This window comes from Urocampus carinirostris, chromosome 8, assembly GCF_059441175.1.
Source record: "Urocampus carinirostris isolate Australia breed hairy pipefish chromosome 8, RoL_Ucar_1.0, whole genome shotgun sequence".
NCBI lineage: Eukaryota > Metazoa > Chordata > Actinopteri > Syngnathiformes > Syngnathidae > Urocampus > Urocampus carinirostris.
The window spans coordinates 16,153,063-16,179,134 of NC_142356.1; the positions used below are offsets into that span (position 1 = coordinate 16,153,063).

General features: G+C 40.6%; 1 protein-coding gene across 1 annotated transcript; it reads right to left on the reverse strand.

Moving 5' to 3' along the window:
- Window positions 1-573: 573 nt before the first annotated feature.
- Window positions 574-24,497, reverse strand: LOC148360834 (solute carrier family 22 member 7-like). The gene is made up of 9 exons (XM_088343058.1): window positions 24,117-24,497; window positions 21,694-21,797; window positions 20,712-20,866; window positions 15,035-15,203; window positions 14,042-14,165; window positions 12,360-12,469; window positions 8,997-9,211; window positions 6,323-6,431; window positions 574-784 (listed from the first exon to the last, which is right to left on the reverse strand). Exons 1-9 carry the CDS (start codon window positions 24,495-24,497, stop codon window positions 574-576), a joined length of 1,578 nt encoding a protein of 525 aa, XP_088199184.1.
- Between the last annotated feature and the right edge of the window lie 1,575 nt (window positions 24,498-26,072).

Consider the following 26,072-nt stretch of genomic DNA (forward strand, 5'->3'; position numbering starts at 1 on the left):
TCTGTGTTATATGTCGAAGTGTCCTTGGGCAAAGTTATTTTGGGGACTCCATAAGCTATAAGTGATCTCTTTTCCTCTATGTGATTTATTATTTTTTGTTGTGATTTCTGTTGCACCATGAGTGAAAATAAAAAATATATATATTTAAAAAAAAAATGGATATAAATTGATAATCTAAAGACGTTTGAAGATCAGTCCATGTGATCTAAAAACAAAAGCTGGGTCAACAAAACATTAAAGAAAATACATATCCATGATGTTTTTGTTACTAGTTCAGCTTGTACCCTTATGAAATGGGAAATTATGTTGATTATATTTTCCAAAGTGATAGCAAATCCCTGGAGTCATGTTGATGACGTTCAAATGACCTCAACTCACACTGCACGTTCTTGGATTTCATCACGTTCACCCACGTTAGGGCTTTGGAATTTGTTTTGCAGCAAAGGAACAGAAGGACTCAACAGGGTGCATCCCAGGACACGTTGTTTTTTGTCACATTTTAATTTTTAGAACGGTTTTACCGGCAAATAAACGTCTGCAACGTTTGACTGAAATTCGAAAATGCTAATCTTTTCACCTTGATTGTTCCACGTCCTCGATGGTTTCCGGGAGGTGGGTATTTGAGGTATCCCTAAGCAAACAAGTAGCCGACCCAGCGGCTATAGCCACGATACAAAAAACTAGATTTGGTAAACCGACCCAAACATCTTCCAGGAAGTAGACCAGCGGGCTCACGGCAACACCCAGACGGGCGATGCTGTTACAAAAGCCCATTCCATTTTGCCTGAAATTAAAAGGGAAATATTTGTCACAATATGCAGTTGTATTCTCAATAAAACTAGGTCGTAAAAACAGTTAACACGTTTTCATTTTTATTATGTTTGTACTGTTGTGTTACGTGGTTTTCAAAGAACTCATTTGTCTCCCGAGAAAACTCTTCTTTTCTTGTAAAATCTGTTTGGAAAGGTAAAACAAGAACTACTACGATTAGTACTACAACTACTAGAAAATTGATTACTATTTCAAGTACTTCAACTACAACAACAACTACTAGTACCACAGCCACTACTACTACTAATACTACTACTACTGGTGCTACTACTACAGTCCGATTTGCTCCCTAATATCTTTCAGATTTAATCTCCCCCTATGTTCCGGTCCGGAGCCTTCGCTCTGAAAATGCTGGTCTACTCGTAATCCCAAGAGCCAAGAAGAAATCCGCAGGTTCGATGGCGTTCCTCATTCGGGCTCCGATATTGTGGAATGCTCTGCCCCCTGAGATTCGATCTGCAACCTCAGTGGAACTGTTTAAATCTATACTTAAAACACACTTCTATTCTATATCTTATGAATGACCTATATTTCCTATTGATGATATTTGTGTAATAATTGTTATTACAACATCCATTGCTGCCTGGGCATCCTGGAAGGGGGATACCTCATGCGCGGTCCCTTCTTAAGGTTTCTTCATTTTCCTCATGTTGAGGGTTTTGAGTTTTTCCTTGCCCTCAAGTAGATATTAGGTCAGGGGATGGCGTCACGGTTGCCCATTCCCCTCACTTGGCCCCACCCGTTTGGCACCAGCTGTGACTCGTTGACTGATTGGCTTCCCTCCTATTTAAACTCAGTGCTCTCATTCACTCCTTGTCAGTCCGTCAACGAACCTCTGCATTTGCAAGACTTGTGTTTTGACTCTGTCCGGTATCCTGTTCGTGTGTCCAGTATCCGGTATAGATCCCGCCTAACTCCTCCTGTCCGGTATCTTGCTCCAGTGTCTGGTATCGACCTCGTCGGTCTCGTCCTGTCCGGTCTTCTTGCTCCCGTCTCCAGAATCCGGTATCGATATCGTCTGTCTCCTCCTGTCCGATATATTTCTCCAGTCTCCAGTATCTGATATCGATCTCGTCTGTCTCCTCCTGCCCGGTATCTTACTCCAGTCTACAGTATCCAATATCAATCCCGCCTGTCTCGTCCTGTCCGGTATCTTGCACCAGTCTCCAGTATCCGGTATCGATCCCGTCTGTCTCCTCCTGTCTGGCATCTTGCTCCAGTCTCCAGTATCCAATATCGATCCCGCCTGTCTCGTCCTGTCCGGTATCTTGCTCTGTGTCCTGTATCAATCCCATCTGTTCTGTCTGGCCTCGATCTCATCTGCCTCTGAATTCTCTGTCTCACTTCTTCCGCCCAGCGATCGCCGCATCCCTGGTGTTTGTGTTCGCACGCATGACTGCCCAATTCACGTAAAATAAAGCTTGTGTGACAACGTTACGCGTCTGGGTCCTCCGTCTGTGCGGGTTCTGATAGATGGTGTAATAATCTGTTGTCTGTGCAGCCCTTTGAGACTTGACTACTTTTACAATACGGGCCGGATTTTTGATAGAAGAAGTTTTCAGAGTTATTTAGGGGACTGGTCTCCTATAACGTTTTATGCATTAGACTACCACTTTCCTCCCCTACAAAACGCCTACCAATTTTTTAAAGACTCTACCGTCTTTTAAATTCAAACAACAACGAAAGAATCTTGACGTGAGTATTTTTGTCAACTAGCTTTAACTTTATCTTGAAGCGAGACTTAGTACCATTTCTATCCATCCATCCATTATCTGCACCGCTTATCCTCAGTAGGGTCACGGGGGTGCTGGAGACAATCCCAGCCATATTTGGGCGGGGGCCAAGGGACACCCTGAACCGGTAGCCAGCCAGTCAGTACTATTACTACTACTTCTATAACTACTACTATAATTACTACAAAAACTACTAGTACTTCAACTACTACAACTAGAACAAATACTTCTACTACTACAAATAATTATAATAGTATTACCCCCCTCTGCTGCTACTACTACTAATAATGATAATATTATTACTTCTGCAGTTATTAAACAAAAGAATCATGACATGAGACAAGTATTTTTGTCTACTAGCTTTAACTTTATCTTGATGACTACGTACTTCTATAACTACTACAATTACTACTTCAACTACTACAACAACTACTGCTACTAATATTACTACTACTAAAACAAATAATAATAGTATTACTCCTGCTATTACAAATAATAATGATATTATTACTTCTGTTGCTACTACTACTAATAATAACTCATGCAGCTACTACTGCTACTACAACCATACTCCCCAATACTACCGTTTTATGCGTGAGACTACCCCTTTCCTCCCCTATAAAAACACTTACCAATTTTTTAAAGAATCTACCATTTTTTAAGTTCAAACAATAACAAAAGAATCTTGACGTGAGACAAGTATTTTTGTCTACCAACTTTAACTTTATCTTTAAGCGAGATTTTGTACTATTACTACGACTTATATAACTACTACTATAAATACTACAAAAACTACTACTACTTCAACTTCTAAGACAACTACTACTACTAATACAACTACTGCTACTACTACAAATAATAATAATAATAATAGTATTACTTCTGCAGCTACTACTGCTAGTACAGTCATAGTCACCAACACTACCATTTTATGCGTTAGACTACCGCTTTTCTTTCCTTGAAAACGCCAATGGACTTTAACAAAAAAACATATCCTTAGTTTTTTGGGGTTGTCAATTTTAACAACAACAAATTTGGACTCGTAAAATTATTTTTGTCTGCTAGTCTTGGCTTAATCTTGAAGTGAGACTGAGTACTATAACTAATTACTTCTACTACAATTACTGCTATTACTACTACTAATAATAAATGGTAAATGGTCTGCATTTATATAGCGCTTTTCAAGTCAATGACCTCCCAAAGCGCTTTACAATGTGCTTCACACTTACCCATTCACACACACACACCAATAGCGGCCATGCAGCAATGCAAGACGCCGACCTGCTTATTGGGGGCATTAGGGATTCAGTGTCTTGCCCAAGGACACTTCGACATATAACACGGAGGAGATGGAATCGAACCTGCGACCTCTTGATCCCAAAACGAGCGCTCTACCTCTTGAGCTAATGCCGCCCGAAATTAAGACTAATAATAATAGTCTTCCTTCTGCTGCTAGAACTGCTACCTTAACCATACTCACCAACACTGCCATTTTATGCGTTTGTCAAGACCAGAACGGAGACAGGAGTCACAGGACCCACTTGCGTGCATTTCTCTTAGTTTTATTGGGAAGAAGTGATCCGTAGATCGCTAGTTGCTCAGACGCGGAAGTGGTATTTCCGTGCCGAGCGATGACGTGTTGAAAGCGGAAAAAAACAGATCAGTAGCCGGGACGGGGAACAAAAATGGTGGTCGAAATCAGAAAAGGGGTCGGAGCCGGGAAACAGACGGGAATAAGAACAGGAGAGAGTCAGGGTCGAAAAGCTTGCCTAGCATGAGCTGAGGGTCGCAGATGGACTGACATATGGTGACAGGAAGACGGGGGTATAAAAAGTGACGGGTAGTCAATCAGCATCGAGGCAGTTCGCGCCAAAGGAGCAGGCTCAGGTGCCTCGCATCAGAAATCATGACAGCGTTAGACGACCGCTTTTCTTCCCTTAAAAACGCATAAGAATTAAAATAAAAATATATATTTCAACTCAAGACTAGAATATTAATCTGATAGCTTTCATTTTAGCTTTATTTCGAAGTGAGACTAAGTTTTTGAGTGTGAATAAACAGCTTCAAAGTTCGCATTGACTTTTAATAAAAAAGTTTGCCGCTTATGATTTCAAAACAAGCACATATTGTCGTTGTTTTTTTTAATTTTCAGGAGACGGATTGTGTTTTTGTCATGTCTGTACGGTTGTCATGGCCTCTAGCTATCCCCGCCCCTTGACACCTGCTGAGACGCATTGAACTGATTGTTTGTGGAGTACTTAAACACTCCTTTTGGCACTGCCTGTTGACAGAGCCATTGCTTAACCTTGAGGAAAACCTGTTCATGCCTGTTTGTTCTGAGTAATGCCTAGTTTGTAATTTTGATTACCTTTGAAACTGTTTTGTTTTGTCCTTGGTCCGTTTGTGCGTTTTTATTTTTCACTTAATAGATCTTTCACTTTAATTGAGAAATAAAAGTGAAAGATCGGCTACGCAAATGAGTTCCGACTTCCTGCTTCCCGGTCCGTTTCATGACAGTTTTGCGCGTAGAAATACAGTAAATGACAACAGGTGATGCTTTTTAATTTCAAAAGGTTAGCATGTATGCTAATATTTCCGGTCCCTATCACAATGATAATTAGTAATGTTTTGAATTTTCCGCACCGAAAATTATTCGGCTGAAAAGAAAGAATAAAATGGAAATATGGCGGCCGAAAGAATGGAGCTGAGATCACGTTATACGTGAGACGAGACTTGTGAAACTATGAAATAAGTTTCAAACCCTTGTTTAAACCCCGAACCCAAGCTCCTAACCTTTGCCGTACACCTAACCTAACTGCACATTTTTTCACATAAATTGGAATTTTGTGTTTTGTATTTCCTGTACAATAAATCAATACTCATATAAATTAGTTTAATACACAAATAAATTCCCATTTTACTCTTAATTAATTGCTTCAAAATGATTATCAATACATAAATCGGAACCAAGTGGCCGCAGATTCAATTCCCGGCTCCTTTGAAATAAAGTTCATAGCGTCCTTGGGCAAGACACTGAAGTCTAATGCCCTCAATAAGCAGGAAGGCTCCTTACATGGCTGACACCGCTATCGCTGTGTGAGTGTGTGTGAGAGTGGGTAAGTTTGAAGCACTTAGGGAGGTCTTGAAACATGCTTTTTAAATGCAGACCATTTACAATTTGATTAATTCATGTTTGTCCATGAAGTGGATTTTTTTTATTTGAATTTCTAAAATAACAACTTATGTTATTACTATGTTCTTTCTATGTTATTACCAGCTTACTAAAAATAGGGTTAAATTGACACAGTCAATCAATACAAAAATCATTTTAGTAAAAAATCTCAACGGCCCTGCACCGGTGAGCTATTTTCAGAACAGGGTCTCTAGGGGACAACCTGGTGCCTGAGGGCACCGCGTTGGAGACCCCTGCACTAGTAGCAGAAAAAAGGTTGACTCTGGAAAATATGGACATTTCGGTTTGAAGAATATATGGCTTACGGGCATACTACCCTGAACAGGCCCTATCTCGTCCGCTCTGGGAAGCTAAGCAGGTCGGTCCTGGTTAATACTTGGAAGGGTGACCGCCTGGCAATACCAGGCGCTGTAAGCTTCAAACCTTCCTGTGTGGAGTTTGCATGTTCTCCCTGTGCTTGCGTGGGTTTCCTCCCCCCGCACTTATAGAGTGAATGTACCAGTAGGTCATGCATCCAAGGGTTAATCGTGAGTGGTAATCTCCAAAAATATATTTACCGACTGACCTCAAGACTGTCGGGTAGAGTTCTGTTATATACAGGAAGGCAATGGTAAAAGATAGTTGTACAAACATCTTTCCCAAAGCTGCCACGGCAGTCAGATAAGCTCCTTTATCTGCAAAGAAACACCCACTAAGTACGATTACCAAATTTTTCGGAGTATAAGTCGCAGCTTTCTTTCCATAAATTTGCTGGGGGTGCAACTTATACTCTGGTGGGACTTATTTGATAAATTATTAACACATTATATCATTGAGTTTTACAATTTTAATACTGGTATATCATTTCACATGTTATTTTCACACTAAACTGCAAGAGGGCGCTCTAGATAGATAGATAGATAGATAGATAGATAGATAGATAGATAGATAGATAGATAGATAGATAGATAGATAGATAGATAGATAGATAGATAGATAGATGAATATATGGATAGATGGATAGATAGATACTTTATTCATCCCCGTAGGGAAATTCACACTTCCAGCAGTATCCTTGTGTTGAAAAATAAAATAATAAAATAAAGATATAGAATACAAAAATACCCAATATAACGTTTTGCTATAGAGTATTTAAATAGTGCTATGGAAAATACACACTGTAATAAAAAAGGGTAATGTGCAAATGTAAGGGTGGGGTTTAATGTGAGCGTTTACTCCCCTGGGTGGAGTTAAAGAGCCTCATGGCATGAGTAAGAAATGATCTCCTCAATCTGTCCGTGGAAGCTGCTCTTCTGTTTGCCGATAATTCTAGGCCTGTGTTAATCATTTCAAACCTTGCGCTGGAGTGGGGGGCATTTTTTGGCACAACACTGGTAATTTAGAAAACAACTGAGTGGAGCAAAACAAAAATGGCACTGAAAAAAATAATATATTCTGAAGATTACAAACTGAAAATAGTGAGATAATCTGGCAGCAGAAAAAAGGTTCGGAGTTGGCGAAAAGAGGAGATGAGAACATACCGCACCTCCCGAGTTAGGGGAGTTGTTTACCGGTAAAAGTGACACAGAGGAAGATTTTTTTTTTGTATTTAGTGATTTGGAGTGGAACTGATAGTTAGGTAAGAACATGGGACCCTAAGGAAAATGAGATTTGGGGCCCCTTATTACAAGATCATTTGCATGCCTACTATAACTCATTCCATGTTCTACTCCAGGGGTGGGCAACTATTTGAAGACGGGGGCCGCATTGGGTCCAAAATTTTGGGCCAAGGGGGGCGTTCTTGGAAAAAGAACCAATTTTTAAATTTGGGAATTGATATACATGCAGACATTTACATGGTATAGTTCTTTTGAACTCGTTTAGTCAAATCAAATTAGTTTTGAAACGATCACAATTAAAGCCTTATAAAATACAAGGCCCCTATTTTAAGCAATTTATTTGATATTTAATTTTCAAGCATGACATCATTGTACTTTTTTTTTTGGTTGTATTTTTTTAGTATTTCTGTCGTCGGAGTTTTTGTTGAAGTCCAGTAGTTTTTTTTATGTAGTATTACTGTAGTTTTATTTTTGTACTATTTCTGCTGTAGTTTTCTAGGTAGTTCTTCCATAGTAATAAATGGTTGGTATTTCTGGAGTACTTTTGTTGTATTACAGTATTTTAATGATTTCTGTGTTTATTTTTTTTGTATTTTTGTACCATTTATATTGTATTTTGTATTAGTTCTACTGTATATTTTTTGAGGTACATCTGTAGTATTTCTGTAGTGAAGTAATAATGTTGCTTTACTTTTGTAGTATTTTTGTCGTATTTCCATGGTAGAAATTTTGTAGTATCGGGCTCGTTGTATTTTTGCAATAATTCTGTTGTAATACTTCTATAGTAGTATTTCTGTCGTCATATTTTTGGGGTAGTTCTTTGTATCATAGTATTATGAAGTTGTATTTTTGAAGTATTTCTATCGAAGTATTTTGATGTATTTCCAAAGCAGGAGTTTAGTAAAACTTTTATAATTTTTTTAAAGTATTCACATAGTATTTTTTTTTGTCATATTTCTTTTGTATTTTTGTAATATTACTGTAGTTGTGTTTTTTTAGTAATTCTGGGGTAATATTTCTGTTGTATTTTGTATCATAGTATTTTTGTAGTATTTATATACTAGCTTTTCTTTTCCAAAAAAAAAGCAAAATAATATAACAGTTCCATGTTTTTAAGCACTATATTTGATATCTAGTTTTGTAGGGCTTCTGTAGCATTTCTGTAGAAGTTTTTTTTTGTTGTAGACACACAAAAGTGACAATGGGGACAAAAAGGTTAACCGCTCTTTAGGGCCCCCTAGTGGTCACGGGGCCTTAAGCAGCCGCTTAGTTCGCTTATTATGCCTTGGGCATGTTCTTTTTGCTAGTCTATAGTTATCTAAATAACTCTGAATATGTAACATCGACATTACCTGGCATGTCAATCATTTATTCGTATAGTGTACACTTACTCAGCATGTTCTTCTCTAATCTATTTATTCTAATTTTGAATTGCCTTTCAAGATGACACGTTTGTTTTTGGTGTTGGATTTTATCAAGTATATTCCCCCAAAATTCGACTTATATTTCAGGTTCGAGTAAAATATTATTGTTACCTTCTTAATTATGCATATTTTTGGGCAGTTGCGACTTATACTCCAGAGCGACTTGTTGTCCGTAAAATACGGTAGGTAAATGTTCTTTCCCAGACGTCTCACTTACCAAGCGGGATGAGCATATTGCAAATGAGACACATCCCGGTCATAAAAATTCCGCCGGCTTGAGTAAAGCGTCTCCCGACTTTGTTCAAGCTAAAAAAGACGCTTAACTTGGAGGGAATTTCCGTGACGCCGTAGATGAACTGCGTTAGGTATATGTTGACGCCAAATCCCGACACGTTCAAGCTGATTCCGTAATAGCAGCAGGCCATTCCGAACCTGCGATCAGAACATCAGCAAAGAATTATCCACTCATCCGCCACTCGGTGTTATTCGTCGAGGAATTTGTATTTTAGTCAGGGTTGGGTACGGTTACTTTAACTTGATTACTTTCAATTACTTTTGGATTACTCCAATACCAAATATGCTAATAAAAGACAAAAGAAACTCATCTCTCATTCGCTGCACCGCTTATCCTCAGTAGGGTCATGGGGGTGCTGGAGCCTATCCCAGCAATCATCGGGCAGCGGGCAGGGGACACCCTGAACTGGTTGCCAGCCAATCGCAGGGCACACGGGGACAGACAACTCACTCGCTCAGTCACACCTAGGGACAATTTGGACCGGCCAATTCACCTGAAATGCACGTCTTTGGAATGTGGGAGGAAACCGGAGTGCCCGGAGGAAACCCACGCAAGCATGGGGAGAACATACAAACTCCGGACAGTAAGGCCGGGAGCTGGATTTGAACCCACGCAGGAGGTTCCCACGACCTCAGAACTGTGCCGCACACGCGCTAACCACTGTGCCGCCGTGCTGCCCACAAAAGAAACTAAATATGAATACAATGATTGAATTGTGTGCAGGCTTGGGGAGTAACGGAATACATGGAACGGCAAAAATGATGTTGGCAAGCAGTTTGGATTTATTTTCATTTTGTTTGTGTCGCATTTTATGTATGTAAGAGATCAAAGCCAGGAGAGAAAGCTTACCACGTGTTGTGAGTCATAATTTTATTCATATTTAGTTTCTTTTGTCTTTTATTAGCATATTTGGTATTGGGGTAATCCACAAGTAATTGAAAGTAATCAAGTTAAAGTAACCCTACCCAACCCTGATTTTAGTACACGATACCATACCTGTCAACTTCAGCCACTCGCTTCCATCATCATCCCGTGAGCAAACCAAGGGTGTTGATCATGTTTTTTTTTGGGAACTAGTGTTTGTGTGTTCGTCCACTCACAAAACGGGGGAAAGAGAAGATATCGCCATTTTTCACAGGCATTCAAGAAGTTTACCCTTTATGAGAAAAATTGGGTTTCGTTGACTCAGCATTTTTTGCCAGAAAGACATTTAACTTTACGAGATCAGAATGACCTTGAATATCAACTCCCTCTTTTACAAGCAGTCAAGTAGGTTAACCTAGATATTAAGCAGGCCAAATTGATGTCAATTTTGTTTGTAAATAATGCAATGTTCAAAATGGGGTACAGACGCTACTTATGATCGAGATTCCGGACGATTGTTCGTAAGTTGCCTCAGTGCTGTTTTGTATGTATAAGGTTTATATAAGTATGTTTAAGGCTTATATAAGCAACCTGTATTGTTTTGAAACTGAAATATTAAAAAAAAAATCATGAAATAATATGCTAAACACACTTAAGTGTAACTTACTTTTGGAAGATAAGCTTCAAGAGGAACTCCTCTGGGGTGAAAAGTGGTCTAAAAAAAGCGTTCCGACCATTTTCACAACTGCATCAAGCTTTTTTATTCCACTTTCGTTTCAAAAGAAATGGCTTGCCTCTTCTTTACACTTTACATCAGGGGTCGGGAACCTATGATTCGCGAGCCATATATGGTTCTTTCCATGAGTACCTTTGGCTCAGAGACAAATTTGATTGCATGCAAATTTTCTCCATCTCGTTCAAAACATGAGCCATTAATCCTGTTCAGATAAATGCAAGGCCAAACCAAAACTGGATTTTAAAGCAGTACTTCGCAGAATATATAGGGCACGTTTTTCACTGCAATTTACAGTCAAGGTGTTACACCCAAAAAAAAAAAAAAAAAAAAAAAAAAAAAACTCGTTTTGGCTGTACAACGCTAAATAATCCTTTATATAAAAGCTCACTATATAATCTGTGTTCAGTGTTCAGATACCTTATGATGAATCCACAGAACAAACTGTAAATACGCCAAAACACCGGAAAGAGAACTTAAAGTTATTTGATTGGGTGAGTGGGAGGGATGGGTGGAGCTATGCAAAAAGTACAAGCACTCCCTCCCATCTCTCGCCCTACGCCGTCTGCGCCAAAGGTAAGCACATCAGGCTCCCTGTTTGAAGAATGTTGTGACGTTTTTACAAAATAACTGCTTGCATCTGGTTTTGAAACCAATATGTATGAAAAAAAGGGTCAAAATGAGTTTAACCGATCTTGAGTGATTGCAAGAAAGAGACAAGTTTAAAGTGGTATGTTTGTTGATTTTGGGACACGGGCTCTGCCATTTTCTTTTCTCATAATTTTGATCAAATCATCAAAAATAAATGTGCTGAAGACTAAGCTTTTGTCTGGGGCGCGGGTTTAGCAATTTAGTAAATTTGTCTCATAATATATGGTGTGGCTCTTTCCCAAAATAAAATTATTATATTTTGCTTTTATGGCTCTTTGAGTCAAAAAGGTTCCCGACCCCTGCATTACACCAACCATATTGAATGTACACACGAGAAATTAAACAATAAAAAAGTTCTTAGCGCGCTGGAGATACAATATAGAATGTTTACACACGAAGTTTTCTTCCAGGTGCATGCTGGGTGACTTCTCACAGGGCCACACGCCGGTAGCGGTGAAAAGAAGCACTACAGTGATGTCCTCTACTCGAAAAAAGGTGCACAATACCAAACCGAACCTACAGCAATGTCCGGATATTTTCGACATCCCCAAAAAAATGTTCGTGTCCACCGTTTTTCGTAAGTCGAATGTTCGTAAGTAGGGGAGCGTCTGTATATAAGGAATTTAACATACCGTAAATTTGCGCTCTATAGTCCGGAATTTACGGTAGCTTTTTTATGAAAACCGTCTTGGCGCCCTCTGGCGGAACAAAGCGGTACTACAATTCCCAGCGTCTTAACGAAATAGTGTGCACTCAAATTTGCATTGATTTAACGTTCTTGGTGGCTCCTAAATCACGCGACACAAGGAATCGATGATCTAATTAGTTGCTTTTAATCATCGATTTTAATGGATTTTGTCGTTGTTGCGGCACTAAAATACAGGCAAATAACGAAAATGTTAAATTATTGTTCTCGTCAAATCAGCCTCCGGTAGGAAAATGTGGCAGAACACCAGATTTGTCACAATGTTCCCAAACAACTGAAAGGGTTTATAACGTTGACAGGTATGGGATGCGGCACTTTAGTTTACGGTTACCATGCAATGCCGGAGAGCATTGTTGTTCTCCTCAACGTGGGGGTCCTCACCAAATCCAAAGCGGAATATTTCCTGTTTTCACTTTCCACCACTATCACTTTGGACAAATCCTGCAAGGGGGGGAAATAAGGTCAAATATTTTCTCCAACAGACAGAGGGTGAAATTCAAAAATCGTTTTTTAAATGTTTGCAGGTTTAAGATCACATTGTAATTGTGGTACGTGTCATGATTACCGATGAGAATCACCTGTGCCCGCTCCTTTGCCTCGGACACTGATTGGCTCCCTGCCCCTATTTAAACCCACTCATTTCTGTCCCCTTTGGTCAGTCCGTCCGCGAACCTCAGTTAACACTAGGCAAGCCTTTTTCGACCCTGACTCCCACCTGTTTTTTGCTCCTGTCTGTCCCCCGACTTCGACCCGTTTTTGATCCTGACCACGGCTACTCTCCTGTCCTGGTTTTCGACCTCTTTTTGTCCCCGACAACCTCTAATCTCCTTTCTTGGCTTACAACTCGCTTACGACCCCGACCACGTTTTTGCTCTACTGTCCCGGCTACTGACCCGTTTTTCCGTTCCCGACACCGCCATCGCTCGCCACGGAAGATCCACTTCCGCGTTCAGAGCGATCACGGTATACTGCGATAGAAGGGGTGGGCAAATTGATCCGAATATCAATATTATCGATACTAAGTACTTGGATTGGATCGATACTATTGTCCTGGGATTGATTATTAACTCTTCCGGCAATTTCCTCAAAGCGCCGCTTCTATATATAGATAGTGCAGTCCTTCTCTCTCACTCAGCGTCCGTGGCCACTCTCGAAATGTATGCTTGTCATGCCTGACTGACTGGCACAGTTTTATCACCTCTCCTACCTGTCTTGCTGCTACATCTTACCTGCCAGACAGGAGAGAGGGGCAAATCTGAGTGCGCACCCTTGTTAGAAGATTAATAAGGCAGAAAAAGACATTTGGTTTGTGAAGTGGTCCGCTACTGTTGCAAATTTCCATAAACGCATGAAAAAAGGTTTACCCTACTTTGAGCAATAAGCTGTAACCACAGTTGTAAAGATTTTACTGTTCCTGAACAAAACCTGTAAATCCGTTGTCACTATGGCAACAGAGCCAAAAGGCCTCGTTTGTTACACAGCTGAATTTTTTGTTGTTGCATTATTATTTTATATTTTGTAATGTTCAATTATTTTAGATTGCATTATTTACACTATTTGCACTTTGACTTTATTTAAAAAATATTGCGAAAAGGAAGATATAGTTGACATATTGACATTGTTATAGTTTATTTCTGTTACATTGTTGTCTTTTTTATTTGATTCTATTGGCTTTTGTTCAGTTGTAATAGAAAACATATATTTCTTTTGTGATACGGTTAATGTTTGAATCGTAGTGATTGAAGTAAAATAAATTATACGATTTTCAGCGCTTAAAATCGTTGTGGTGTGTTTATTGTAAATATAGCAGTACTCATTGGTCACTTATTCTATGATCAAGCCATTTCCAGAAAAAAGTATCAGTATCGGATTTGTATTGCTCATGCTTTTACTCGGGTGGGATCCATACTAAAGTGCCCAGGATCAAACCACTACCCCGCCCCCACAATACAATAGTGAATCAAGTTCATCTCTGTGGAAAACCTTCTGGGATTTGGACTATTTCCTCTGCACCTCAGGTGGGAGATGATCCAGGAATTGTGTTCTTCGGTTGACCTTTGCACACTTCCTCAAGTAGAAATATGATTGCTTGACCTTTCCTTGTGTTAGAAGCCATCGGGCTGACTCTGGCATCCACCTGAAAAAAAAAAAGGTTTGTTTTGATAGAGGTTAAGTAGCACAACAAACCCAAATCCTTCATGGACTTTCACTGGAATTACCCTAGAGCAGGGGTGGGCAACTATTAAGAGTGGCGGTCTACGTTGGGTAACAAAATTTGGCTAAGGGGCGATGCTGGAGACTTATGAATACATATACATGCAGACATCTACATTTTATATTTCTTTATATTGTTTTTTTAAATGGACAGGCATAATGGTCTGGGCTTGGCGTTGCCGGCTTGGCTTTGTCGGACTTTGCGTTGCCAAGCATTCTACTTAAGTGATGTTGTTGGGGCCATGGTTTGTTGACAAAGCACCAAGGAGCCCGAGTGTGAGAGGTGTGTGTGGAATGGAGGTAAGATCGGGCCCAAAAAATTCAGCCTGACCCGACCCGAGTCGCGGGTACTTTAACCTGAACCCGCCCAAACATGACGGATTAACTTGATTTGATAACCAAGCCTATTGACCCGTTTTGTCCATTTGACCACGCTCCGATCTCCCGCTCTGGCTTATGACCCGTTTTTGACCATTTGACAACGCACCGATCTCCTGCTTTGGCAAATCCACTTCTGCATTACGATCAGGCTCCGATCCTGTGAGCTGCTTGCTCCTCCTGTACAGCGAGCACCGGATCGCTGGCGTTTGTTTCTTCGATATCCCATTAAACTTTTATGTGAACGTTACGCGTTTGGGTCTACCATTTATCTGGTTCTGAAAAATACTGTACACTTGAAACATTTGTACCCTAATTATGTAACCACATTACATGTATTCCATTACTCCCCGAGCCTGATGTGGGTTAGCAAACTGCTATTTTTAACCCTTATATGCTTGAACGTTTCCTTACCTCCAGAGAACAATTGCCACGATAATCGGGATGTTTCCTACTGCTGACAGGTACCTCCATTCGTTTATAAAATAGGCTAATGCAGACAGCACCATGACGTTCACGGACCAGTCCACGCCAAATAAAATTCCAACCGCGCTCCGGTGTATGTTGTCAGTCCATTCTAAACCTGCATGATAAAAATACAGACTTTTACTTGTGTTAAATAAAACAAGAGATGTTCTTGTACGAATACTAAAGAATTTGAATTTAACAAATGAAACATTGCATTGATAAGCGCAATGAATAATAATAATAATAATAATTTCCTTGTATTGTCATTCTGTGTAACAATGTACACAGAACGAAATGTCGATTGCACCTGACCCGTTGTAGCGAGCCGATGCAGCCGCAGCCAACAGAGGACTTGACCCATTTGTGTTTAGACTTTTGTGAAATCTGAATTTTAGACATCCTCGTTGCGACCTTGTCTCTTAGTCAGAGTACCGTATTTTCCAGACTGTAAGTAGCAGTTTTTTTCATAGCATGGCCTGGGGTGCGACTTATACTCCGGTGAGACTTCTAAATGATATTATTAACATATTATTATATCATTGAGTTCTAAATGTTTATTAGCAGTACTGTAAAATTCGTCCTATACTGTCTCAGTTGGATGCGGAGATTATAATTCACGCGTTTGTTACCTCCCGTCTCGATTACTGTAATGCACTACTCTCTGGTCTCCCAAAGTCCAGAATCAAGAGTCTTCAGCTGGTACAAAATGCTGCAGCAGGGCTTTTCACAAGGACAAAAAAGTCCGATCACATCACGCCGATTTTGGCTAACCTGCATTGGCTCCCTGTTAGCCTAAGATGTGATTTCAAGGTTCTCTTAGTATTATACAAAATCATACATGGACTTGCTCCCTCATATCTTTCAGATCTGATTTCCCCCTATGTTCCGGTCCGAAGCCTTCGTTCTGAGAGCGCCGGTCTTCTGGTGATCCCAAGAGCCAAGAAGTGTTCCGCTGGTTCGAGAGCGTTCTCTATCCGGGCACCGGTGCTGTGGAATGCTCTTCCCCTGAGATCCGTTCTGCAACCTCAGTGGAAATGTTTAAATCTAAGCTTAAAACACACTTCTACTCTATAGCATATGAATAACCTATACTTTTCTTGGACAATATCTCTGTATTATTTGTGATTGCAACATCCTTTGCTGTCTAGTAATCCTGAAAGGGGGATGCCACATGTGCGGCCCCTTCTCAAAGTTTCTTCATTTTCCTCATGTTGAGGTTTTTGAGTTTTTTCTTGCCCTCATGTTGGTTCCAGATCAGGGGATGGTGTAATAAAAGTCTGAAAAAAATAGTCTGTGTAATAACCTGTGAAGCCCTTTGAGACTCTTTGTGATTAAGGGCTATACAAATAAAAATGACTTGACTTGACTTGACTATATTACTTTGCATGTTATTTTCACACTAAACTGCAAGATGGCGCTCTAGGCCTGGGTTGATCATTACAACCCTGTTGTGTAGGGGACATTTTTCGAAGTGGAAAGAGTTGTTTACCGGTAAAAGTGACACCAAGGATAAATATTTCATTAGATTTAATGATTTGTAGTGAAGCTGATAACTATCTGAATAACTCTTAATATGTGACGTCGATAACGACGAGCGTGTCTGTGACATTCACATACATGTACCTTTAGTATACCATGTTCTTTATTTTAGTTTTATCTGAAATTGTCTTTCAAGATGACATGTATATTTTTAGTGTTGGATGTTATCGAATACATTTCCCCACAAAACTCGACTTACTATCCGAGTGCGACCTATACACGCTTTTTCTTCCTAATTCCTTATTGACTGGTGTGACTCATACTCCGGAGAGACTTATAGTCCACTTATGGTCGTATGAAAAGCCAATGATATAAGCGGCAATTATGAAATGAAATGAAATAATCTGCATTTATATAGCGCTTTTCAAGTCGATGAAGACCTCCCAAAGCGCTTTACAATTTGCTTCACATTTACCCATTCACACACACTCACACACCAATAACGGCCGTGCAGCCATGCAAGGCGCCAACCCGCTTATTGGGGGCATTAGGGGTTCAGTGTCTTACCCAAGGACACTTCGACATGTAACACGGAGGAGCCGGGATTCGAACCTGCGATCTCTTGATTCCAAGACGAGCACTCTCCCTGAGCTAATGCCGCACCATTATGTATTACATAAGCATTGGTGTGCACAGATAGACGCTAGTTGGTGCTACAGCTCCTACCATTCTACCCTGTCTAAAAAAACCATATCCTTTTGCAAAGCTTTGCCCCCCTCCCCCCTTCTTATTTTTATTTATGGCTTGGTAACGGACAGTATTCTTGATCATGCCTCTGTCAGAACCAATACAGACGGAGGGCCCAGACGCGTTATGTTTTCAGCCAAGCTTTATTCTACGGAAACGAGGCAGTCATGCGTGGTAACACAAACGCCAGCGATTTGGCGATCGCTGGGCAGAAGAAGTGAGACAGAGAAGTCAGGCGCGGGAAAATAGGAAGCCAGGGGCAGACGAGATTGAAATTGGACAGGACAGACGGGATCGATACCTGATACTGGATACACGAGCAAGATACCGGACAGGACGGGACAGACGGAATCGATACCTGATATTGGATACACGAGCGAGAGATACCGGACAGGACGGGACAAACGGGATCAATACCGGATACAACGGCAAGATACCGGACAGGACAGGACAGACGGGATCGATACCAGATACTGGTTACCCAAGCAAGATACCGGACAGGACGGGACAGACGAGATTGATACCGGATTTTGCACTCAAATAGCTTTTGTTCTGTCGATTGCGGTATCAGGAAGAACTTTAAAGCCCGCGTGTGTCGTATTTGACCACTAGACGCCACTGTTGTCTAATGCGAACGAAAACCAGAGCCATGAGCACAGCGTAGCAGCAAAATGACAGACAAACATGGCAGCGACTTTTTTTCCCTTTAGAACATAATCGAGAAATTAGCTAGCTTGTTTTTGTAGCCTGTTGAAAGAGGCCAAACTCCATTCGGATTATCATATTTGGTGGAGATAGGAAGATATTTTGTTTTTCTATACTGTAAGAGTTGTGTTTTTAGGTTACTTAGCTGTTTGGACAATTTTGGCACAGAGATATTCGTGAAGAGTCGCCTTTCAGTTAAAAGATTAGTATAGTCGGGGCCGGTAGCCTCCTTCACCTTCCTTAATTAGCAATTTTTTTAAAGGATTTTGGTTTTGAATGCAACCTTTAAATAATTGTGAAACAAATGTGATAAAGGTAGTCAAATACAATGTGTTAATATAAAACCAACATGACATGATTAAAATGTTGATTTACTTTTGGACCTGTTTTGCTGTCTTGCTTAGGAAGGATTACCTCATGTGCGATCCCTTCTCAAAGTTTCTTCATTTTCCTCAGGTTTTTGAGTTTTTCCTTACCCTGGTGTAGGTTTTAGATTGGGGGGTGGTGTAATAATAGTCTGGAGTTTGAAACAGTCTCTGGTCTTTGAGACTCTGTGATTAAGGGCGTCACAAATAAGCATGATTGATTTGACATGTTTTTGAGTGTTTCCTTGCCCTCATGTGGGTTTTAGATCAGGGGATGGGGTAATAATAGTCTGTAGTTTAAAATAGTCTCTGGTCTTTAAGACTCCTTATGATTTAGGGTGTCACAAATAAGCATGACTTGACTTATCATGTTTTTGAGTTTTTCCGTGACCTCGTGTAGGTTTTAGATCAGGGGATGGTGTCATAGTAGTGTTGTTTGAACTAGTCTCTGCTCTTTGAGACTCCTTGTGATTAAGGGCATCACATATAAACATTACTTAACTTCTAGGTAGAGATTCTACTTATTTAAAAGAAAAACAAATTTCTCAAATAACATTGGTTAGATATTTCATGTATATTGGCCTATAAATTCTTGTTTTACTGAATGAAAGTTTTTTGCACTACTAGGAGGCACTACATATTACACACTGTCCCTATAAAACCAGATGACCTTGTAAATGCGCTTTGCTTGTCTCCATGTTTGGGTGTGCTTTTTTTCACTAATTCTACGAGTGCCCAGAAATGCATTTCCTTTTCGCCGTCAATTTCATGTTAACTTGACCTGAGCGTTTCATGAAAAAGAAGAAAGACAAAAAGGAAAACAAAAATAGTGTGTATGCTAACAGGCGATGAAACAAGTTGTCGCCATTACTAAAAGCCTCATAAAAACAAGATTGATGCAATAATATATTTTTTTTATTTACTGGTTGAAAGAAGGCTGCAGCAACAACTCATTTGTATATGAGTGTAGAATGTAGATTTTCTTTGTAGTCTTGTACTTCAATCAAATAAAGCATTTGAAAGAGAAAACATAAAGAGAAGGGTCGTGCAACAATTTCTGGTTTCAAAATGATAATATACTATCTATTCAAAAACTATTGCAGCTGGGAGTTTATTAGAAACAAAATGTGGAAAAAGCTAAAAATTTTAAAGCTAGCACGAAAGAAGAGGAAAAAAGAAGAAGAAAGAGAAAAAATGGAAAAAAATAAAACAAAAAGAAAGGAAAAAGGGAAAATGTGAAGAAGAAATAAACAAAAGAAAGATGAAGACGATCAAAGGGTTCAAATGAGAGAAAAAGAATAAAAGTTCAAAATAAATACAAACAGAAAAGAGAAAGGAAGAAGAAGCCTCACTCTATTTCAATCCTTTTAACCCATTGTAAACCTGGTGTGGAAAATGTTGGACCTATTTTACAAATAAATACCAAACTGCTTTAAACATATGTGCATATTAAAATTTCTCACATTTTAATAATTTCAACTTTTGTCAAGAATGTCACGATTACCCATTGCCTGACTGGCTCCCCTCCCATTTAAACTCAGTGCTCTCATTCACTCCTTTTCAGTCCGTCAACGAACCTCTGCACTTGCAAGGCAAGCATTTTGACTCTGGCTCCTGCCTGTTCCTTATCCCCTATCCTGTATCAATCCCTGATCCAATCCCCGTTATCCAGTATCCTGTATCCGGTATCGATCCCGTCTGTCCCGCCCTCACCTGTATCCTGCTCATCTGTCCCTGACTTCCCGATTGCCCGGCTACTCCACTCGTTTCATCATTCCGACCACGCTCCGATCTCGTGGGCTTCCTGCTTCTCCTACCCAGCGATCGGCAAATCGCTGGCTTCGTGTTTTCCCGGGCCTGACTTTTCTGCCACGCTTCTTCTGCCCAGCGATCGCTGAATTGCTAGCGTTTGTGTTCCTGCGCATGACTGCTCCGCTTTCGTAAATAAAGCTTGATGTGATAACGTTACGCGTTTGGGTCTACCGTCTGTTCGGGTTCTGACAAAGAAAAGAGCACTTTTTTATTCCCTGAGCACTTGCAACCCTAAAATATCTGTGTGCACTCCACTGACAATGACTCACTACTATCAGCTATAAACAATTGTGGGATTAAGTAGATTATTTGGATTACTACGTACTCTTCACAGATTTAAGTGACATCAAATTAAATGAATTAAATCAATGCTGGATTTTTTTGCTTTGAATCAACAAGAAAGGCTGGATAAGACATAAAAATACCCCATCCCCCCCCCAAAAATGCCGAAACAAGTATCAGGTTTTCAGTAAAATCAACTGAGTGGAAAATAGCCAGTCATATAGAGGACTCACACAGGACCAGGGTGATGACAAGAACCCCAGAGAATCCGAATCCCGTCAAGAACCTCATGACTGCAAACATGGTGAAATTATAAGCCAGGGAGCTTGCCAATCCGAAAAAAGCCGTTAGCACGTAGGAGACCAATAGCATGGTTTTCCTGCCGAACCTGTTGACAACAATGTCGGGTAAAGAATAGAGTTTTGGAGACAATGCTTAGAAGAAGTTACAATAAGTCTTTTTTTTGCAGTTTAAATTTTGGATCCAAAAAGTCAACCACTGGAGATTTGTCTTTAGCATTTTAAAAGGGATGGCGATTAATATGATTCAGTGACGTGCAGTCACGGGAGGCAGGGGGAGGCTGTGCCTCACCTGTCAACATGGAAATATAAAATGAAAATGTGTTATTCCGTGTTGTTGTTTAATGTCACAACAAAATTAATGAATTTGTACATTTTATTATGAATATCATTAATACACTTAGTATGTAATGTATTACTGTGCAGAGATTCGGCAGGTGAAGAGTGAGGCATGCAATCCTCTTGCCTTCTGCAGAGGGCGATAGTGAGACCAAGGATTCTGATTTGGCGCACAATATTATTAATGAATGTATTAGCATGCTAACCGGTCAAACCATTCAGTAATATTTTCTTGTTGCATAGACCTTTTTTCATAATGGAGGATTACCTATCTATTGATGTTTTTATTCAAAAGGAGCAGCGCATGGACTCAATCTATAAGTTGAGGTTTCTATGTTGTAGTTTGCTTTCTTGCTCTGCCAATCAAATGAAGAATTCGGGTTTATTTATTTGTAAATCTGACTGTGCCTGATCAGACACAAAGCTCACCGCACGTCACTGATAGAATAAATGAAATCAGAGAGATAGCTACACGGTACTTAATTGTCAAAATGGGAGAAAATGGAATGAGTTGATTCAGTTGGAAAATGCAACATTAAAAAAGAAAAAATAATTTAAAATAGCACAGTAAGCCTACCTGTCGCTAGACGTGCCGAAAAATGCCGCTCCGAACATGACACCCACAAAGAACACAGTCGTCATTCCTCTGTTCAATTTCCTTCGATCACAAACCAGATCCCACTGTGGATTAAGAGTCAAGTCAAGTCATGTTCATTTGTATAGCCCTTAATCACAAGGAGTCTCAAAGGGCTGCACAGACCCCAGATGATTGCAAACTACAGACTATTATGACACCATCCCCTGATCTAAAACCTACATGAGGGCAAAGAAAAACGATACGAAATCTCACAGCAAAAGTCCTTTATTCAGGTAAACATATTTATGATAAAAAAGCAGAAAGGCTATTAAATCATTAAATGCCTCTTGCCCTGACTTCTCCGATCTGTCAGAACCAGAACAGGAGAAGGACCCAGATGCGTAACGTTTACTCACAAGTTTATTGAGATAGAGAAAAAAGAAACGCCGCTCACGGGATCGGAGCGTGGTCGGAATGCGGAAGTGGATCTCCCGGGGCGGGAGATCGTAGAGTGGTCAAACAGGATAAACGTGTCGATAGCCAGAGTGGGGGATCAGAACGTGGTCGGTGGTCAAAAACTAGTCGTTAGCCGGGATGGGAGATCAGAACGTGGTCGGTGGGCAAAAACGTGTCGTTAGCCGGGACGGGAGGTCAGAAAGTGGTTGGTAGTCAAAAATGTGTCATATTCGGAGACAAACGGTGAATCAGGAACAGATGAGTGGTATATGGATGGAAAAACGGGACAGACGGGTGCCAGAGTCAAAGTGATTGCCTTGCATAAGCAGAGGTTCACTGACGGACTGACAAAGGGCGAGTGAGAGCACTGAGCTTAAATAGGAGGGGGAACCAATCAGGTAACCAGCAGCCGCTGGCGCCAGGTGAGCACAGGTGAGTGCAATGAGTAATCATGAAACGATCCCTTAAAGTAGCGTTGTGTGAAACGTTACGCATTTGGGTCCCCTGCTAATACCGGTCATGACAAAGTCATGTTTATTTGTTACGCCCTCATACAGCTGCACAGAGCACAGATTATTGCAAACTACAAAAAATACCGAATAGAAGACGCTTGTTTATTTTCCAGCTGGGAGAAGGCTGAGGGACAACCGAACCTGGGAACTTGCTCGTCAGCTTCCCACTGTCCCTCAGTTACCCCAAAATTGTTATTTCTAGTAACTCTGTGTCTCCTAGATAAGAAAAGGGGAAAGAACCACCAAAACTCAAAGACACAGCAAACTTGTCTTATCTTGTCTAACATGAGAAAACTGTTTACAAACGTCTATCCTTATTATTCATCCAACATACTAGTCAAGTCAAGTCACATTTATTCGTATAGCCCTTAATCACAAGGAGTCTCAAAGGGCTGCACAGACCACATACTATTAATAATAATAATAATAATAATTTCCTTGTATTGTCATTCTGTGTAACAATGTACACAGAACGAAATGTCGATTGCACCTGACCCGTTGTAGCGAGCCGATGCAGCCGCAGCCAACAGAGGGCGCCGCCGACCACTTTTTAAGTCTTAGGAATGACTCGGCCGGGGCGCGAACCACCGACCTCCCAGTCTCAAAGCGGGCGCCTTACCATCTAGGCTACTGAGCTGGTTACAGATTGCAGACTATTATTCCACCATCCCCTGATCTAAAAGCTACACGAAGGAAAGGAAGACCCTCAAAAACCCCAGCAGGAGGAAAATGAAGAAACCTTGAGAAGGGACTGCACATGAGGTAATCCCCCATCCAGGATGACCAGGCTGCAATGGATGTTGCAATAACAAACAATAAAATTAAAACTAAACTATAAAATGATTAAATTATAGAATAGAATAGAATAGAATATACCTTTATTATCATTGTTACAACATGGGCTATATTGTGACAACGAAATTGGACGTGGCAATCCAGTACCACATTTTCCAGTGAGGATATAAGGAAAACAAAGAGATAAAGGAACAAAGAAGATGTTTGTACTGTCCTTGTTGTATAGGCTTTGTTTTCCTCCGGAGGGGGGTGTATGAGGGGGTGAGGGTCAGACAGAGATGGCCGGATCCAACTAGATGTTTGATCTTACCGTACACACGGTCCAGTGTTTTTTTCCCTAATTGCTCAGTCCACGTACTGAATGGATTTGGGAAGTACAGTCCTTAAACATGCTCGATAAAAGTCGCCGGCGACGATAAAAGCTCCGTTGGGGTGTGCAAGCTGTTGTTTATTGATAGCAGCGGGCAAGAGATTTTGCGCTATGCTAACATTAGCATCCGGTGGAACGTTAGCATCCGGTATAATATAAAATAAAAGTTAAAAATAAAAATAAAAAGGATGACCAGGTTGCAATGGATGTCGCATTAACAAGAGGCTTAAAGACAGACAAAAAAACAATCATCAAACATTTCCTATAGGTATTAATTGCATCCATCTCACCTCTGTGGCCAGAGAAGACTTGACAGTGGAAGTATCGTACACCCATCCATTCTGACAAGGAACAGCAGGTAGATCCGTCGTGTTGGACGAATTCAGCAACAGATGATACTGAGGCCGGGTAAACATCAAACAGGAACTCAGAGTCCCGTCATCCTGAACTGGAATACTGACCGTCAGCTTTTGCTCATCGGAGAGATTCCCAAAAACAGCTCCGTCATCCAAACCGCTGATATTACAGTGGTGGGCTGGAATAAACCCGATGAAATTATCCATCAGAAAGTGAAAGGGCATAGCAATGCGTGGAATTAACAGGAAAAACATCAGACGGAATTGATATCTCCCCAAACCGTTCAGTTCCGTCAACACCTCGTCAAACTTCATCTCCACGTTGGATACTGAACAATTGAGACGACCTGTTGCTCTGCTTTACTGTGTTTACAATAGCCACCTGACTTACTTAAAGAACTGCTTTTCGTCTGGGTCATCCGGTAGTTAATATTTGATGACCGGTTCAACTTTGAATCCAAAGTTTAAGTTATGTATACGCGTTCAGAACCAGCATTTTGGCGAAACAATAACATTGTTGGATTGGAAAGCTGACCAATGTACACTGTACAGTGAAAAGCAGCATCATTCAGACTAAAATTGAAGAAAAAAATACCAAAAACATGACCAGTCGAATATTGATGCAGTTCCTTGCTCACCGCACTGCATAAGTTGTGCATATGCAGTGGCTTGCGAAACTATTCGCCCCCTTGTGACATTTTGCTACAGTTCAGACTTCAAACATCAAGATATAAAACTGTAATTTCTTGTAAAAAAAGAATCAACAATAAATGGGACACAATCATGAGGTGGAACACACTTTATTGGATATTTTAAACTTCTTTAACAAATAAACAAAAAAGTGGGTGTGCAAAATGATTTAGCTTTTCTCAAATGTAAATATAAAAAAATCTTGACTCAAGACTAGTATTTACAGCCTGGTCATCCTGGAAGGGGGATTACCTCGTGTGTGGTCCTTCTCAAGGTTTCTTAATTCTCCTCATGTTGAGGTTTTTGAGTTTTTCCTCACCCTCGTGTAGGTTTGAATCAGGGGATGGTGTAATAATAGTCTGTAGTTTGCAATAATCTGTGCTCTGTGCAGCCTTATGAGGGTGTAAAAGCAGGAGACCCAAATGCGTAACGTTTCACACAATGCTTTATTAAGGGATCGGGGAAGTCAGGGCGAGAGGAAAAAAGACAGCAATCTGGTGCTCACTGAGCGGGAAGCCCTCGCGAACGAAGCGTGATCGGAGATCAGAATAAGTCGGGCAGCCCGGACCGGAGACGGAGCGTGATCGGAACAAGTTAGGTAGCCGGACGAGCGGGAAGTCAGGGATCGGGGATTTATACAGGAAACAGGATACGGGTAGCCAAGACGGGAGAACTGAGCTTGGATTGGGGATCGGTGCAAGAAACAGAATCAGGATATGGGTAGCCGGGACAGGAGAACCGATCGAGGATCAGTACAGGAAATGGAATCAGGATACAGGTAGCCAGGACAGGAGAATGGAGCTAGAATCGGGGATCGATACAGGAAATAGAATCAGGATACGGGTAGTCAAAAGTGCTTGCCTTGCATGTGCTGAGGTTCGCAGACAAACTCCCCAGGAGTGAATGAGAATGACGCGGTTAAATAGGTGAAGGACTTTTTAGGGAACGAGTGGCAGCTGGGGCTGAACAAGTGAGCGTAGGTGAGGGCAATTGCAAATCATGACAGACTTAACTTGACTATTTTATTTTACGGCTGCTTTATTTTGAGGTGGGATACGTCTATTTGCGTGAATATACCGGTCCAACAATTGCATTCGATTTTCGTTTTGGTAAAGGTTGGTTTTTTTTTTTTTGTTGTTTTTTTTCTTCCAAATGCTGGAGACAGGTTGCGTTTTGCACGTAAAATCAGAGGGAGTAATA